This window comes from Crinia signifera, chromosome 4 (genome assembly GCF_055691185.1).
Source record: "Crinia signifera chromosome 4, ASM5569118v1, whole genome shotgun sequence".
Classification (NCBI taxonomy): Eukaryota; Metazoa; Chordata; class Amphibia; order Anura; family Myobatrachidae; genus Crinia; species Crinia signifera.
In genome coordinates this window covers 51,548,678-51,567,172 of record NC_139220.1, presented here as the reverse complement: position 1 = coordinate 51,567,172, position 18,495 = coordinate 51,548,678, and the positions used below count along the sequence as shown (strand labels likewise).

At 45.5% G+C, this 18,495-nt stretch overlaps 1 protein-coding gene across 2 annotated transcripts in view; it reads left to right on the top strand.

Annotated features, from left to right (window-relative positions):
- The window catches only part of G3BP1 (G3BP stress granule assembly factor 1), a 41,772-nt gene extending 23,280 nt beyond the window's left edge, over positions 1–18,492 (top strand). Inside the window, exons 1-12 of one of the 2 annotated variants that reach the window (XM_083181746.1) lie at positions 2,805–2,976; positions 8,990–9,103; positions 12,686–12,767; positions 12,856–13,029; positions 13,192–13,282; positions 14,385–14,478; positions 15,020–15,233; positions 15,328–15,429; positions 15,809–15,941; positions 16,706–16,831; positions 16,974–17,083; positions 17,396–18,492. In XM_083181746.1, the coding sequence (XP_083037872.1) occupies positions 9,009–9,103; positions 12,686–12,767; positions 12,856–13,029; positions 13,192–13,282; positions 14,385–14,478; positions 15,020–15,233; positions 15,328–15,429; positions 15,809–15,941; positions 16,706–16,831; positions 16,974–17,083; positions 17,396–17,602 (1,428 nt within the window). In that variant the 5' untranslated portion in view covers positions 2,805–2,976; positions 8,990–9,008 and the 3' untranslated portion in view covers positions 17,603–18,492. Of the gene's footprint in view, positions 1–2,804; positions 2,977–8,989; positions 9,104–12,685; positions 12,768–12,855; positions 13,030–13,191; positions 13,283–14,384; positions 14,479–15,019; positions 15,234–15,327; positions 15,430–15,808; positions 15,942–16,705; positions 16,832–16,973; positions 17,084–17,395 lie in introns of those variants that run through there. The other variant, XM_083181745.1, reaches the window with a different exon arrangement.
- Positions 18,493–18,495: the final 3 nt, after the last annotated feature.

The window sequence follows — 18,495 nt, the reverse complement described above, 5'->3', positions numbered from 1 at the left end:
AGCGCTCATTAAGTATTCACAGCACTGGAGCCCCCCCCCGCGCGCGCGTCGACACCCCCCGCTCGCGTGTCGACCCCCCCCCGCGCGTGTCGGGGGGGGGCGTTGACATGCGCGGGGGGGCGTCGACACGCTCTCGGTCGACACGCGCGAGGGGGGGGAGGAGGGGGGAGCTGCACGGAGGGGAGGGCTGAAGGCTGCACTGGCTTTGACCCTGTATTTGGAAAGTTTCCAAAAACGGGTCTGCCAGTGTCAAAAAATCGGCACTTAAACGGTAATATACCGTTTAAGTGCTGCGGTGTGAAAGGGGTTTTATCTGGCAGACCCGTTTTTGGAAACGTTTCCAAATACAGGGTCAAAGCCAGAGATGCGGTCTGAAAGCAGCATAAGAGAGCTCTGCAAGCAAGCTTGCAATCTATAGGAAATTGTGCATTTGATACACCAGTTTAGTGACTCATGAGATTTGCCATTCACCAGTGTCTTATCTCACAGCCCAGCAGCTGTGGCTGGTGCACCATTGCTGAGCAGTAACAGGTGAAAGCCACCCTGATCCCTATTGCAGGTGTTAGCAGGGCTACATGTACAGAGGCAATAAAATATGCAGAATGTGTGCAACAGAGTTTTATTGGAAGAATAGCGGACACACTTGGATCCCGCTGTGAACCAAACAGATGATACTGTACTTGCAGGTGCCTCCTCATGGTTTGGAGCCATGGGGAAGGTGACGCCATTGCCTATGGGAATTACACCCCAGTGTAAAGTTATGTGTGGGAAGGGCCGTTGAGAGCTTCGGTGGGTTGGTTTAGGCAAAATCAGGGAGATATGGCCACATCCATCATCCAAAAATGGAAATACAAAGGCCCAGTTGTAAAGTATTTTTTTTTCTTTATGTCCACTACAGCTTAGCCACATCTGTATAGCAATTTGCTTAAGCCAAAAAAAAAAAAAACTGCAGGGTAGTGGTTCAGGATGAGAGATCTCATTCTGTACACACACTCAGAGATTTGCTAAGCAATTTGACTAGATTTTGACTGCATGCACTGACTTAAAAGGCATACACACGGAGCGATTTTATGCTCTTTTCTAAGCAATCTCACTAGATTGCTTAGAAATTAAACACAGATCTCTAGTGATTAACTATCTGCTAAGTCAGTGCATGCAGTCAAAATCTAGTGAAATTTCTTAACAGGTGACTGCAAATCTGTGTGTACAGAATGAGAGATTGTGGCCCTGCCTTTTTTTTGCTTAGGCAAAATTACTTAGCAAAATCACTTCGCACAAATCACTGCATGTGTATGCTCCCCATAGGAGATCTGGATATGGGGAAATCGCCTACCTTAAATAGTTTAGCAAAATTGCTTAGCACATATCTCCACGTGTGTATGACCCTTTAGTAAGCAGGTGATAGCGACGTGCGGGACCGCGCTTCATAATCGCTCGGGGCATACACACTGAGATCTGTGATTCATTTCTAGTCAGATTGCTTAGAAAAGCACAATCGCTCCGTGTGTATGATGTTTTCTAGCAATATGGGATTGCCAGGTCTCTGTTCAATGCAGCAAATGAGCATCCTCATCATACTGCTCTTGCCCAGCCATGTTATCCTTCGTAGGGAGGGTAGGTTTTCTAGCAGCATGATGCCAATTGTGTAATACATGCCAGAGGTAGGGCTGGACATTGATGTTACCTCGACCATCAGTGTTTTCGTTTTGTACTTTTACAATTTGATGGCAGCATTCTGATGCTAGCTTCCATCCAATGACAAGCACTTGATGGTGTTGCGATGGTCCCATCCCCAGCCAGCCACTCTGCGGTGGTTCTGCACCTGATGAAAATGTTATGGCCAGTTACCATCGCATCAAAGATTCAATGGGGTGTATCCAATGTTTTCTGCGAGAGCGAGCAGTGCTGACTGCTCGCAGGGTCAGTATTCAACTGACCCCCTGCACACACCGTTTCCCCCTTGCTAGGTTTTTGGATTAAGAGGGAAATGGCGTATGCGGCCGCTAAAACAGCGAGGATTGCGGCTAAATGCAGCGGGCTCCCTGCATTAGCTGCGAGCCTTGCTGTTTGGGGGAATCCTCATTGTCCTCGCGAGGATTACCCCAGCGCCTTGAATTAGGGTAAGTGGCCAGGGAGGGGGTTAAATGGCAATCCCCGCTGTTTACCCCCTCGCAGGCCGCATTGAATACACCCTGTTGTCTGGTGCTCAACCATCACCCGACCTAGCCAGAGGTGGCTTTTCCTTTGTTACAGGGTTTTCTCTGCGGGAACAAGTCACTGTTACTGGGGTACTTGTGCAGGATGAGCAGGGTATGATCTGGGCATGTCCTGATAGGTAGCTAATGTAGGGGTAAATTCTCCTCTCTCCCGCTAGCAGGTGGTGGTAACACTGAGGGGGCAAGACTGCGCAGTATGACCATGTATGAGCTGGTTGAATGGGACAATTTATCTTTAAGAACCCTTCATAGCTCCTGTCAGTCATCCGTAGTCCGACTCTCTGATTCGCTTCGACATCCGCTTTCCGCCCTTCTTTATGACCGTTTGGGGTTTCCCGTCCGATTTTACAGGGGCATGCATTTCCTCACAACCACACTAGCTTGGAGCGGAGAACGCTTCGCCAACCACAGCCGAGCTCTCTCCAGTGCCGCAGAGTTCGTTGCTAATCCCGCCCTCCGCGATGAGTGCTGCATCTCTATAGGCTCTCCATCTCGGAGTCGATGGCCCCAAGAGCAGCTTCGCAGTCTTTATTGGTTGGTAAAGCCATCCATCACTAGAAGGGAATCGCCCATTTAGTTCTGTAAAGCCAATCGGCTTCCGAAGATCTTGAGTCGATCTTTGCGATTGGCTGTAGTGCCCCAGCGGGTTAGGCTGCGCTCACACTATATGTAGCCGGCAGCTGAGCACGCCGTTGCTTGTGTGAGGTAAACCAAGACTGATCCGGAGCACAGTGCCCGCCCCAAGCCGGATCCCTAGCAGGTAAGGAAGGATTAGGACTGGCCTTGGCTCCCCGCAGGAGACTGGTGCTCGGATGCGTTATTCCCTGGGAACGGGAGTACTGTAGTCGCGGCGCTGTAAAGCGGGTTACCATCACCTTGGTGCGCCCTGCGGCCTACACCGCCCGCTCCGGCTCCCTGCTTTCGGTAATCGCATAGTGCTGGGGATCATACTAAGGCAGTGGCCGATGCGGCGTCTTCTAGTGTATAGAAAGGAGGCAGTTAGAGGGTATGTGTTACTATGTACAGGACATGCCTAATTATAGGTACCTCCTAGAGAGGGCAGGGGGCCTGGGCCCCCACACTTATATGGGAATTGGGGTCCTATAGAGAGCACAGGGTGACTAGTACCCAGTGCTATATAGCATTTGGGGTCCTATAAAGCGCACAGGGTGAATGATCCCCAGCACTATATGGCATTTGGGATCCTATGGAGAGCACAGGGTGACTGGTCCTCAGCACTATATAACATTTGGGGTCCTATAGAGTGCACAGGGGGACTGGATCCCCAGCACTATATGGGATTTAGGGTCCTATAGAGGGCACAGTATGACTGGTTCCTAGTGCTATATAGCATTTGGGGTCCTATAGAGAGCACAGGGGTACCGGGTCCCCAGCGATGTATGGCAATTGGGGTCCTATAGAGGACAGGGGCTGCGGGATCCTGTAGCAAAGATGGGGTGACTGATCCAGGGTCATTACATAGTGTGCCCCTAAGGAGAGGGCAGGTTGACCAGTTGCTGTTCTTATATAGGGAATGGGCTCTATGTATTGGACAGGTTGATCAGTCCTCTCTATAGAAGCATGAGCTATACAGGAGAGGCAGGCCAGTCCCTGGCATTCTGTGCTTAATTGCCAGTGACTAGTTTGCCTGGTGCCCGCGCATGTACGGCAGTCAGATCTTGTTCAAAAGTGTTTGCCCTATGTAGAGTAGTGAGAACTTGATTTTCCCCATAAACCTGGGGATCTCTTGACAACGTGATTTATTAGGGAACAGAAGAGCTCATTCATTTTTTATTTAATTTTATTGTGCACCCAACAAAGCTCTTTCGCAGGTCACGTGTGTATTGCTTGTGCGCCCAAATGTTCTGGGTTTAGATACATAATGCGGTAAAACCTGTGTAAAGTGATGGGCATCCTGCTGAAATGACAGATTTATTTTGCCACTTCCAGCATGATGTGAGCAGAAATAATTCAGTCTTGCCTGATTGGCACTACAATTGAGTAGCTCAGTTGGGTGCTCAAAACAAATTAATTTCCTGCAGTGTATTAGAACAACTGAAATAGTGTATGGGCTTCTCTAGAGAGGATGAAGTGACTGACCATTGGGGTTACATATGGTATGGGCTCCTATAGAAAGGACAGTGACCAGTCCATTGTGTATATAGGGTATGGTCCTCCTATAACCGTCTGGATGATTGGCCCCTGTGGTTCAATAGGATATGGCCATCTTTCTCACACTTGGTCAAGGCACCCTAAAAGGGCCTACACTAAAGGGGAACTGAGCTCATCGCACAGTGCTTCACAGCGATGTGATGCTGAGCGATCTGTCAGGGCCAGAACACTGGCCCTAACACCGGCAATTTTATTCTACATGCTGGATATTAATTGCCGGGTGATAGTGTCCCGCACATTGCTATGCCCCTACACACGGAGCACCTCAGTTTGATTGTCCTCTCTGCTCCAGCGTGGATATCGTTTAAAACCTGCACTGTAAAGGTGCATAGACTCTAAACTATGTATGCACTGAAAGACATTGGTGAACAATTTCACTCAAACTTCCCCAGAGTCCTGGACGAAAGATGTGGTACATACACACTGAATGATTTGATGTTAGAGGAACGAACTAGCTATAGTCTATAAGGTTGTTGTGTGTTGTTGTGTTTTTTTTTTTTTTGCCATCCAAATTGAGCTGCCTGTGCAGTCGAGTAACAACCTTTATGAATGACTCCCAGGACTGCGTATAGTCATTCGTAGCATACACACTGAACAATATTTTGACCAGTATTGTTCAGACAAACTAAAATGAACGATATTGGATGGAAAGTGGTATTGTGTGCACGCACCTTTTTATGGTAGCTTGATGACAGGTTTTTGGGTATGGGCTTCTGTAGACAGACATGGTGACAAGCCCCTTGGTTCTATATGAAGCATCTGGAGAGAGCACAGGGTGATTGGTCTTTGGTGTTACCTCTCTATAGCTGAAACATTGTCTATCAGCAGCTTTGTTCCAACTGACCTATCAGGTGCTAGGACACAGATGCTCCTCTTATGGGCAGGATGTGGCCTTGTGGGACTCCTTTCTGACCCTCAACTTCATGCCTAGCCTCAAAAGCTACCTACAGATCTGTTTCTAACAATTTGTCAACCAGAGTCTAGTGTAATAAATATGCATCTCAATGCTCTGCAAAGCATCAATAACTAGTGAGCTGGTGTCAGGGGGAGAAGTTTGCATTGGCTGTGAAGTAATGGCAATTCCATTTTTTATTTCAAGAATTCAGTGGTCTGGCACAGGGAACGCTGAGACTTGTAGTCTCAGGTCTATGTTCTGAATATGGATACCACCGCTCAGTCACTGTATATAATGGTATGATCTGGTGAAATGTATGGTCAGGTGCTTTTGAATATGGATACCAATCATTTATTGGTTATGTCAGTGGTTCTCAAACTCTGTCTTCAGGACCCCCACACAGTTGACGTTTTCCAGGTCACCTGAAAGGTTCGCTAATTACGGACTGATACAATTTAAAAGATCCACAGGTGGAACTAAATATTTCACTTGATTCTGTGAGGAGACCTGCAAAACATGCACTGTGTGGGATCCTGACTTTGAGAACCTGTGGTTTATATTATTGGTTCCCAAATGCTGTTCTCAACATTACAGGTGACTTGATTCATACCAAAGTCAGATGATTCCATTTGTGTACAGCAGGGATATCCCCAACCCCTGGCCTGTTGGGTGTTTCTTGAAGACTGTGTTTGAGTACCACTGGGTTATCTAAATGCATTTTGAGTAGAGACCCTGCATGCAGTAATACATGCTCTGTGCAAAGAGAGCTTGAAGGCTCAGACTTGGCATGATGGATTTGTTTGACCTGTATGCTGTGTATACATTAATAATACATGGTTCCCAACCAAGGCTTTTGTTTAATCCATGTACCTAGTGTGTTTAAATTGGCTATTAAGGTGTCTTTTGGGTTTTGTCTTTATCTATTGGGACTTTGCGGTGTGTTTCTCGTGGCTTGCTGTGAGTAACGTAACAGCTCTAAGAAATGTGAGTACGAGTTATTTCACGTTGCCATAAATAGCAGGTCCTGCTGTGGATATCCTTTCACGTGTAGCCTGCTACTCACTGAATGCCACATGCTTTTAAGGAATAGAATAATTAAAGACTAATGCTGTGTTTAAGTGGTTATTTTATTTTTTTAGGTTAAATAAATGGCCTATTTTACACTTTATCCAATTACTTCCATCTACACGTGTGTGTGTGGCACTTGCTGGACTTGAGACTTCTGTGGATTTCAAGGGCCTGACCTTAGTGAGACATCTGTTTGGCCTGATTGCTTCCACTGTGTGACAATTCAGCTGTCTTAAGAGTTGAAGAAAATTCACACTTTGATTATAATGCAGCTTTGTTCACATAGAAAGTGTGGTGTAGCATTCAATTGGGGTGTCCACACTTGCAGGATCTTCGAGGAGATGAACGGCTGTATTCCCTAGTAGTGTGTATTTATCGGGAATGTGCTCTGTGTATTCCTAGACAGGTTTTGTAGAGCTATACCAGATACACACACTGTATACAGCCTAGTGTGGCAGCGGATTTACTTTTCTGGGTTACCTTGCAAATGTGGCATTTTTGTTCTGCTATTTGCAGATCTTTTAACATGTAAAAATTCACTTTAGTGGCCACATATGTGCTTTTAAGCGTTTGTGTATGATTGGTCCTTTTAAAAATGTATGCAGGCCACACATCAGACCAACTTTAATCCAACCATCCATCTAGTTGGTTGGATGAAATAAAAATCTGTTAATGGATGGGAGAAAATGTAATTTGCGCCGAAAATCTGGAAACTGACAAAACCTGTCACTCAGACAAAGCAATGTAGTTGTATCTTTTTGATTTAAATAATTTCACTGAATGTTTTTGTCCATTTTCCTGGGTTTGTGAGGAATTTGCTCTGTGTCATTTGCTACTATCCAGTACCAGATTTTTATCGCATCCAACCAACTACTTGGATGGTTAGATGAATGTTCGTCTTATGTGTGGCCAGCAAACAATCGGAAATTTTACAACTTGTAACCCATGCCAAAACAAAATATACTCTCCTTCCACTCATGCTGATGTTCCTAGCATTGGAATACCCAGCCAGTCACTTGCTGTTTGTGAAAGGTAAACTGTTGCTTGGTAACTACTGTTTACGGCAACTGTGAGTGTGTAAGAGCTGTACCTGCAAGCAACTTTTTTCTTTCATTGTGGAGTTTCTATTTGCCAAATGACAGTTTTGCAGTTGGTAACACAAAATTGGTTATTTTACTAGACTCCTTTTTTCGGATTGAGCTGTGCCAGCTCTCCAGATAGGAACATATGGCAAGTGGCAGAGTAGCAGCAGCTGTGTCCTTCTAACAGACTGGGTTTTGGAAGGCAGGACATAGAACACGAAGATTTAGTACCGCAAGGTGTACCTTGGCTAGGCAATTTATGATATTTATGGGTATGGTTGGTTTCATCTGTTGTAGATTTTTCTGGGAATAGCCCAAGGTGATGGCAGCTTTCAAGTGACATTTTTTGGCTGGATAATTTTAGTAAATCGCTGCTGAAACGGCTCCATGATAACATTGTGGTCATGGTTGGCTGCTGGAGCAGTTGCTATTTTGTTGGCATCTTCCAAGCAGCAGCAGCAGTGTACGAGAACTGGTTATCTACAGATCAGAAAGACCATTTTCTAGAACAAAGATATTCATTTCTGTCTGCAGGCAGCTACTGAACCAGTTTTAAGCTTTAGTTTATTCCCGCCAAAAATCTACATAATAACCAGATTGCCTTGCTCTGTATCTGTTTATAATGTGGTAACGGTGCTGTGTGAGCTTGAGAAGATGGGGTGTCCTATTACTACTTACAACGCAAAGCCGGGTAGGCCACGCAATCTTGATCCCAAGTGTGAACCTTTCACACTAAACTTGGTTTGCCAAGTTACAAAGGGCGACTCGGGCTTACCCTTCTTATATCCTGGGTCAAGTTGCCGGGTTGGTCGACCTAAGATATAAGGTTTGGTGCTTTCACACCGCACCTCGACCCGGCAACCCTGGAAAACTGAGTAAGGGCTTCCATTGACTGGTAATGTCTCCAACAGTGGATTTACTTGTTGTAATGAGTGCACGGTCAAACCTTTATTTTCAATACCTCTACCTCTGAGCTTTTATTTTACATAGCTTCCCTATAGATAACCTCAAATAACATACATAATTCAAATTAGCATTTTAGGTAGAATTTTGTTACCCTATAGCAGCTCAATATCTCCTCCAAAATCCATTGGGCAATGTGACATTTTGTATTTTACAAAGCCTTGAGGGGAGGTAACTTTATAAGTTTCTAAACTCGTTGTCATAATCAGTGCAAAAGGCATTAGATATTTACTTAAAACACTGTGGGGGGACAGTTCTTTTGTTTTTGCGCACCCATTCCTAAAGGGACGGGAGTACAATTGTTTTTTTAACGCTCTGATCGCACCCAGACATGGTTCAGCTGCAATGCAACAAGTGCCATTTGGGCACCAAGACGGGCTACGTTCACCACGTTTCTGCTAGCACAGGTGGTTGTGAGCAGAAATATTGGCACAATAAACATGTGCACCCATATGAATGGTTTTTGTGGTGCAAATGAAGAGTTTTGACTAAGGTGATGTGCTTTTCCTGTACTTTGTTCCTTTGGTTTGCTTACACATCACTTTTTGGACAAATGCTTTATTCACCTTGTTTCCCCTTTTTTTTTTTTTTAGAATTCATTTGACCAAAGAAATGGTGATGGAGAAGCCAAGTCCCCTGCTTGTCGGGCGGGAGTTCGTGAGGCAGTATTATACACTGCTTAACCAAGCACCAGACTTTCTGCATAGGTATGAGCTTTTCAGAGTGTGTGTAGACTGATGAGATTCTGTGCCAGTCCATCTGCATAAAAAGGGCAAATTGCAACAACAAAAAAGCATGAAGTAGTGATTGCTTAAGTGCAGGACTCTGGAAATAACCGGAAATTGGTTGCCCCTACATCAGGGCTTGACAAAACCCGGGGGCCAGGTCGCCACGGATTTATTTTGCAGGGAGGGTGGAAGCAGAATCTGGTCAGATCAGCGGCACCCGGCCCCCGTCTCCACCTCCTGTCACACCAGCACCGCAGTGCCTGACCCTCACCTCCCCCTCCTATCCACTAACGGCTGAGCGGCTGGGCACAGTTTCCCCCTACTGTCAGTCACCATACGCCTGCAGTATCTGACCACCGCCTCCCCCTACTGTCAGAGCAGCGACAGTGCAGCCAGGCACAGTCTTCCCCTCCTGTCACACCAGCCGCCCGGTGTTCCCGCTAAGCTTCCCATGCAGGGCACAGTGCCCTGCCTGGACTTTAAACTTCTAAACACGCCCTGCCCCTCCGCTGCCCCCTTCCGTGCTGACATGCCGCTCAGCAACCAAGGTGCTGAAAGCTGCTGCAGCCTGCCGCAGCGGACACAGCGCCACCGGCCAGATTAGTTACACAGCAGCAGTGAATACAGTGCTGCCTGCTCTGTGAATGCAAGTGGCTCCTCCCCCTGTGCATGTGTAATGAGAGGCTGACCGGGATCTCAAGACACCACTCATTACATCATGCGCAATGTGTGCTGTGGCAGGACGATGGCTGCCACCACAGTGTGGTGGGCATCTGGTGTCACAGGCGGTCCGCTCTACCACTGCATGCATCTGAGAGGGGAGCCTATTACTTATGCAGTGGTGTGGGAAAGGGCAGAGGCGGGAGCCACAGCAGTGAGAACTCGTGGCGAAAGACTGTCTCCTATATTGGTGAGCGTGTCGAATATATAGTGGCTCATTATCTATGACAACTTTGTGTGTCTGTGTGCCCGTAGTTCAAATAAGTATGCACTTTAACTGTTGGATGTAATTACCCTCTGCTTCCAGCCAATGGGGGTGTTTGAATAATGTGCCCTGCTTGGTGTTGGGGGGGGGGGGGGGTCAGCACCCTGCGCTAAAAAAACTCCTAGAGTGAGCACGGCAGCCCACATTTCCTGACCTATGCCTCCCCCTCCTGTCAGAGCAGCGGCAGCGTGATGCCAGATACCCGCCTCCCCCTCCTGTCACACCAGTGGCAGTGCGGCTTGGCACAGTCTACCCCTGCTGTCACGCCAGCAACCCACGATACATGACCCCTGTCTTCCCCCCTCCTGTCAGACTAGTGGCTGCCTACTTTTCATGCAGGGGCTTAGCACCCTCCACCACCTGCCAAAAGTCCCCCATCGGGATGCAGGTCTTTCCCCTGGCCCTGCAGCCGCATCTCTACTTGTCTGGGGCACTGCTGAACCCCACCAGTACCACCGTTAGGGGAAATAATTGAATCCTCATCATGGGGCTTAGAGGCAAAGGGGTGAAATAAGTTTGAAGATAGAGGGGAGGGGTGGCCAAAATAGTAAATGAGCAGTTTTGGGTGGGTATATGATAAAGGGAACAATTATAACTTTATATCCAGTGACTGACAGCAAAGAAGGGTTGGAAAACAGATTTTATGGATGGATATGGCGGAGTTGCTGGTACTTGTGTATTATAGCGGCGCCCCCGATTTCCATCGCGTGATGTTTTAATCGCATCGTATTCCATGCACCCGATGGCATGCGATGCGACGCGATTTTTGCCCCCTATACGATGAAAGATTGGGTGCTTACAATGTTAAATGCACACCACCCCCCCCCCCCCACTATGAACGTGAACCCGAAGCGTGACGAGCGCAGCGAGCCCGCGAGGGGAGGCGGTACGCGTCCTCCGACCTTTTCATACCCCCACTATCCACGTCGGCGTGGAGTTGAGAATAGAAAGTGTGGCGAGCCACCGAGCCCGAAGCGTGGCGAGGGGATGCGGATACCTTCACATGTATCGGAGTCCCCTCACGGCCTTCACAGGTATCCGCGTCCCCTCGCGGGGCTTGCTGCGCTCGCCACGCTTCGGGCTCGGTGTCTCGCTGCGCTCGCCACACTTTCTATTCTCAACTCCACGCCGACGTGGATAGTGGGGGTATGAAAAGGTCGGAGGACGCGTACCGCCACGCTTCGGGTTCACGTTTATAGTGGGGGGGTGGCGGGGGGGTGCATTTAACATTGTAAGCACCCATAAGGGTGCTTATACAATGTTTAATCGCATCGCATTGTATGCCATATACAATGTCATACAATTTTAAAATTGTATGGCATTGTACAATATCGCGTCGCATCGCATGCCATCGTATGCGATGCGATGGGCGCCGCCAAAATACACAAGTACAGAGTTGCTTGTTGGAAGATGTGGCACACTCATGGGTAGCTGATTGAGTTAAAGGTAATAGAACTGTAACTTAAAGGACTGGGATGTAATGAGATTTGGAGAGGGTCAGTGCGTTGTTATAAAAGGAGAGCATACATTTTTTTTCAGTGTAGCTAGTCACTTACAGAATTAGTTATTTAGTGCATTTAAATGTCAAGGTTCAGGGAAAAGGGAAGAGGTGCTGTTTTAGAGGGCAATGTCATGGTCCATGCAGGATTGGGTGAAAATGGGTGTATAGGGAGGAGGAGTAAAGCTGGGTACACACCTAAAAATGAATCTGGTAATGTGTACGGAAAAAAAAAATCAACAGTTTGCTCCCAAACTGTAGGAAACAGACAAAAATGATTTGCTGGATAAACTTAAATCAAATGGTTTAAATCGATGTGAGGAACCATTTTCCAGGACGGTGGAGTAGGCAGGTGAGACTGAAAGATGGCATGTAGCTAATAGGAATACTACAGTATCTCTGTAGAAGAGAGGCCGTGCCTGTAAGTGGGGAAGCCATGTGGCAGTTATCACTGGAATTTGGGTCCCAGACCAGGGAGGTGACAGAGGACTGGTGAATGAATGGTGTCATCCTAAAACAAATATGTATAGCTTGTAATTCTATGTATGTGCTTGGTCTTTGTCCCTTATGCCCTGGTCCTCAAGTACCCCCAACAGTGCATGTTTTGCAGGTCTCCACACAGAATCAGTGCTATAATTAGCTCCACCTGTGGATCTTTTAAAATGTGCCTGAATAATGAGTGCACCTGCCGGGTGACCTTGAAAACGTGCACTGTTGGGGGCACTTGAGGACCAGGGTTGGGAACCAATGCCTTATGCCCTGGTAAGCCTTTAGTGCATGTTTGTAGATTCCCTGCCATGCCTCATAATACTTAGCCCCGCCATATCTATATTGACATAATGTTTCAGCATAACAAATCAGTAAATGTATATATTTTTTAAAAGTAAATGGCTCTCAATGGTCTGGTGTTTGTAGGAACATATCCTGTATGATTTCATCCTTACCTCCAGAATCCAGAGTTAAACCCTGCTGGAACGTGCTGTACATATGTGAATAGAATGGTTTTGTGTGTAAAGTGCAATCTCTGACAATACATACATGACTTGACAAACTTTTTTTGCTCATTATTTTCTTTTAGGTTCTATGGAAAGAGTTCATCATATGTTCACGGTGGCTTGGACACGAATGGGAAACCTGCAGATGCTGTGTACGGACAAACTGTAAGTTTTGTGTTTTTATATTTTTCTATTAGTATGTGGAAGTTGTTCCGTTTTATTTACTGAACGATGTGTAATTGTGTTTCCACAGGACATCCATAAAAAAGTAATGTCCTTGAATTTCAAGGACTGCCGTACAAAGATCCGCCACGTTGATGCTCATGCCACTCTAAATGATGGGGTTGTGGTACAAGTAATGGGGGAGTTGTCCAACAACAGGCAGCCAATGCGGCGGTTTATGCAGACCTTTGTGTTGGCACCAGAGGTAAGCCTGCCACCTAATGGGAGTCCAATACTCACGTGCAAATGTGCTTATGGATATGTTTTATTGTGGAAGAGGTTAAGCCAGTCAGTCCAATGTTCCAATAGAGCTATGCTATCTGACCTGTGATCTGTGCAATGTCCTGACCTTTCTGTTCCTTTTTAGGGGTCTGTGGCGAACAAGTTTTATGTCCATAACGACATATTCCGTTACCAAGATGAAGTTTTTGGTGACTCTGACACAGAGCCTCCCGAAGGTTTGTAAGCAACATTCTAATTGATCCCTTTCACCGTATTGAATGTCCAGTAGAGAGGTTAATTTATAACTGTATTCACATGGGCCTACTCTACCAAATCTCAGAGTTCTCACAGACTCTTTAAAACAAGCATGGCCAAACGTTGACCATCCAGCTGTTGTGCAACAATGCATCCCAGCATGCCTTGCCATAGTTTTAGAATTCCCTAATAGCAAAACTGGTGAGGCATGATGGTACTTGTAGTTTCACAACAGCAGGAGGGCCATAGATTGGCCATGACTGCTGCAGAAAGTAGGCCTGCCTCTTGCTTCTCAAGTGAAGGGGCTGTCCGGGCTTAGTGTGGCTTTGCGATTCACAGCAGTGGCTGGACCCAGGATCAATGTTAACACTTTATCAATATTGTTACACTACTGTAGCTATAAATCTAAAAACTCAGATGTTGTAGCTATTAGGCAACATTATACCAACCATTACCAACTGGAGTACTGCAGCCATGAGGAAAAAATAATTTGTTTCAAGTAGGAAGGCAATGTGATTTAAGGGTTAATGGTGTCATCCTGGCCCCACCCCTGTGTACAATGCAACAAATCACAACACCATCCACTTACACCTCCTACCTGGTTGCCCTTCTGGATTTCTCTCTGAGCACTTTTATAAATCAAAGCCTATAAAGATCCTATTCTATTTTGTCTAGAACATAGTTTATTATAAATGAAGAGTAAAAAAAAAAAAAAAAAAAAAAAAAAAAAAAGTGTAAAAAAAAACAAACTTCTAGGTCACTGGTTCCCAGAGTTTGTTCGTAGGGGCTCTTCAAGGGGTGCCTTGGGTTGGTGGTCCAGGACCAATTCAGATTATTTAGGGTTAAACTGATGGGCAAAACAAGTGGCTGCCAATCAGAAGCACACTCATAACTAAACCTGAGGATGACAGTAAAGGCACCATTTACTATTCATGGTTAGATATGGAATACAATATTAAATTATTTCATCCTTTGGGTGCAGTGAAAAATTCTGATACACTAGGCTGCTGTGATTCAAGGAAGTTTGGGAACTACTAGTAATGTACTTACTACAGAGCTAATTATATTTGTTTTTTGTTGTAGAATCCGATGAGGAAGTAGATGAGCCGGAGGAGAGGCAGCAAACTCCAGAAGTAGTTGCCACAGATGATGGTGCATACTATGATCAGTCTGGAAGGTATTTATTTAGCATTTTAATTATTATTATTTTTTTTTTGTGTTTGTTGTACCAATTTTTATGACTTTCTTATTCAAAAAATCCTAAACTTCTATTTGTGAGTTTTCCCTGGCTCTGTAATGTCCCTGCTCACCTTTTTTTAATGGACCTTCTATTAATCCGGTATCAAATTATAGTGTTCCCTCTAGAAATGAGGGCGGGCAGGGCACCGCTGCAGGGGGGCGGACCGGGCACGCCGACAGCACAATTGTGGGCGGCCCCGGGCCGCGACGTCACAAAAAGGGGAGGGCCCGGCACCGCCGAAGTTACCGTGCTGCCGGGGAAGCGCTGGGAATCGCCGTCTAAGGCAGCGCTGCGCTTCCCCGTGCACACAGCCAGGGCAGGCACCACGCTGTTTTAGCAGGGCGCTGCTAGCAGGGCAGGGCGCATTTTGCCCTGTAAAAATCGGGCAGGGCGCAGCGCCCTGCTAAAACAGCCTAGCGGGAACACTAAATTATCTGTTCTGTCTTGGATGTAATATGGTCTGATTTTTGATTTCCAGTAATAATGACTTGGATGAGGCTCTGGAGGAGCAGATTGTGGAACCTGAACCCGAGCCAGAGCCTGAACCAGAGCAAGATCCAGAACCAGAGGCAGTTGAAGAAAAGTGCGAACCTGTGTCTGAGGAATTGGCCCCAGAAGAGGAAGATGTGGTTGAAAAGAGCCCATCCCCTCTTCCAGCAGACCCCACACCAGTAGTACAAGAGGACTCAAGGGTAAATGTTAGGTGTTTCCCCGCAGACACTGGTGCTACTGCGACATGAGTTGTAGGAAGTCTTTATTCTTAAATCCATTCTATTTATCTCTTAGGCATTCTCATGGGCATCTGTAACCAGCAAAAATCTTCCACCCAGCGGAGCTGTGCCAGTGTCTGGAATCCCACCTCATGTCGTCAAAGTCCAACCATCACAAGTAAGATCACTCGTGCTGACTTCTGTTTTGGCCTTCATTTGCTCTTGCATCACTACCAATTAGGAACTTTCTTGATCTATGAATCCCCTGCCAAGTATGCCCCAGAAAGTGACCAATTCAGTCATTGATCCTATGGTGAACTGGTGCAGTTTCTAGCAATACAATGTGCTTTTGGTGTTCTTCATGTACATAAGGAATGTTTCTCATTCCTTTACTATCTGTAGAGGTTAGCTGTTGTATCCTGCTGCTCTGTGAGTACTAGAGTATGGTGGTGTAAGCCACTATAATGCATGTGATCTTTTTTTTTTTTTTTTCTCACAGGTCATATAAAAAAATCAGTTTCTTTAATATTAAACTTTTAAATATCGTTCCATTTTAGCCTCGGCCAGACACTAAACCTGAAAACCAAACATCAGCACAGAGACCACCACAGAGAGACCCGCGAATCCGAGAACAGAGGACTGCAGCACCTCCACCACGAGGCGGGCCCAGACCTGGTCAGGATATAAAATGTATGGGCTACATGCACTACAGTCAGTTGTGTGATAGTCTGTTGCACCGATTATAATCGTGTTATCTGTAGTACTCCATATCAGCTCAAACTAATCTTTTATTATCCTTGTGTTCATATTGTTGCAGCTTGTACCTTCTACATGCTTGGTACTTAAGCCCACTATGACCATGTGATCTTGCACTTCGCTAAAGCCCCATAATCACTAGATGATGTTGGTCACAATATTGTTCAGAAAGGATTTTCTGAGCGATTTATTGTGGACAAAATAGCCCCGTGTGTATGCTCCCTGTTAACTATGCACACTCCATTAACGACCCCTTCCCTCATCCAAGCATGTTTGGACAATGGAGTGCATCGTTACTGACTTATGCTGCACGACCTTCGCTGATCTTGGAGCAGCCATTGGCAAGTGTGTAAGCACTTGCCAATTCCCAGATACTGCTAATATCAGTGGCAGGGGGCAGCATTTAGGATGTATGGACCTTTACAGATTTTTTTTTTTCTACATGTTGGAAAACATGCACAGCAGTTCTTTACTATGCTACTGCTGCTTCATAGTACTCGAGCCAGGTCATCTATGGCCCTGTATGCTTGCTTGGCTCCAGTTCTCTCCCCCCAAATATTGGTAGCTTAAATTACTTCTAGAAAGAGTAACAGGTGTGGCATAGCATGTAAGATTCCAAGAAAGAAACTGTTAAATTGCCATAAAAATATTTTGGGCGTAGAACTTTGGACTAAACTTGTAACTTTTCGCCTCCTTAGTTCGAGAGGGTGAGCCAGGAGAGATGGAAACGCGGCGTATCAACAGGTATCCAGATAGCCACCAGCTTTTTGTGGGCAATCTGCCGCATGATGTTGACAAGATTGAGCTCAAGGAGTTCTTCCAGAGTAAGTGTGTCATCGATGACATGGTAGAATTTAGTAGTAGTAGTAAAACTTGCATGCTTGTAGCAGGCAGTTGTCTTATTATACAGTCATATATACCTTTTGATGGATTAAAGGCTTACAATTTTGGCAACCTGTATTCCAGCTTATGGCACAGTCGTTGAGCTTCGTATAAACAGCGGCGGAAAACTTCCCAACTTTGGCTTTGTGGTTTTTGACGATGCTGAGCCGGTTCAGAAAATCCTGGGCAGTCGGGTAAGTGGAGTCTGTGTGTGTGTGTGTGTGTCTTCCCTCTCAGAATGTTATCCTAACCAGTTTCTTACAACCAAGTGGGCTACACACATTATTTGAAATTCAAACTGTTATTTGATATTAAGATTGAAGTGTGGATTGTATTGTTTCCCTCATTCGTTTACCAGATGTAATATATTTGTGAATTTAAAATGGTACAATTGAATGTAGCATATGCAGCCTGGACTGGATTTCAGTTGCTAATCTGGACTGCCACTCCTTGGGTGGTTAAAAAAAAAAACCTTCAAAAAAGATATATATTTTTTCTTTTTACAGCCTATCATGTTCCGCGGAGAGGTACGTCTAAATGTTGAAGAAAAGAAAACCCGTGCTGCAAGAGAGGGTGACCGTCGAGGTGACAGACCACGTGGCATTGGACCACGTGGCGGTCTTGGAGGGGGTCTGAGAGGACCACCACGTGGCGCAATGTCACAGAAGCCTGGTTTTGGGGTTGGAAGGGGCGTTCAAGGTCCACGCCAGTGATGTCTTCCGTCTTGGTTTTATTCATTTTTTTTCCCCCCTTCTTTTGGAGTGGCTAACATCAATGGGGTGTAGCCCCATTTGTCCTGCAGCCTCCTGAATCATGGATTTTTGGCATATTGTCCCAACCCGATGGACTGCTACACTTCACCTTTCCCATCCCAACCCTTTGTGTTGCAATTTTACAGATTTTTTTTCTTTTCTTTCTCCTTTTCCCAGAATCCAGCATTTGTTGGACAAGGTCTTTTTAGTGGGGATGATTTCAATAATAAAAACAAACCCTACTTTCAGGAGTCAGAAAAAATTGAACATTTTCCTGAATTCATGGAAGTCCACCAGTATGTTTGGGAATGCTGGTGTAGGCTCTTGGTTATTGACTGACTGACAGACTATTATTCCGACACTTTACTCAAAGCCCTCTGTGTAGGAAAGACTAGTCATTGGCACAGTATTCGCGTCTCGATAGTGTATATCCATTGAAGCTGTGAGTAGTGATGAAGAAGGAAGCGGCTAAGCGCAGCTGCTAAAAATCTCCATCCATGCTGTTTTACTGCAAAATAATGAGGTGTTCATTGGAGTTTCTATACTAACACTTTTTATACAGCACCATCAAGGCATTTGAAAAACAAAAATATGAACATTTACCACTCAAATTTTGGATTTTGGGACAGGTTTTAAATGTCTAGCTACTTTTGACTTTAAAACATATGATTTTTTTTTTTTTTTAATAGGGATTTTTTTTTTTTTTTTTCCTTTTGTGGTTTTTAGTTTGTATTTGTAAAAAACAAAAATGATTTAAAAAAAAAAAATGAAAGAGAGCAAAATTGTTGTGCCTTCTATTTATCTCTCATTCCAGTTTGGGCAAGTTCAAAATAAAACGCATAAAAAATTGAGGT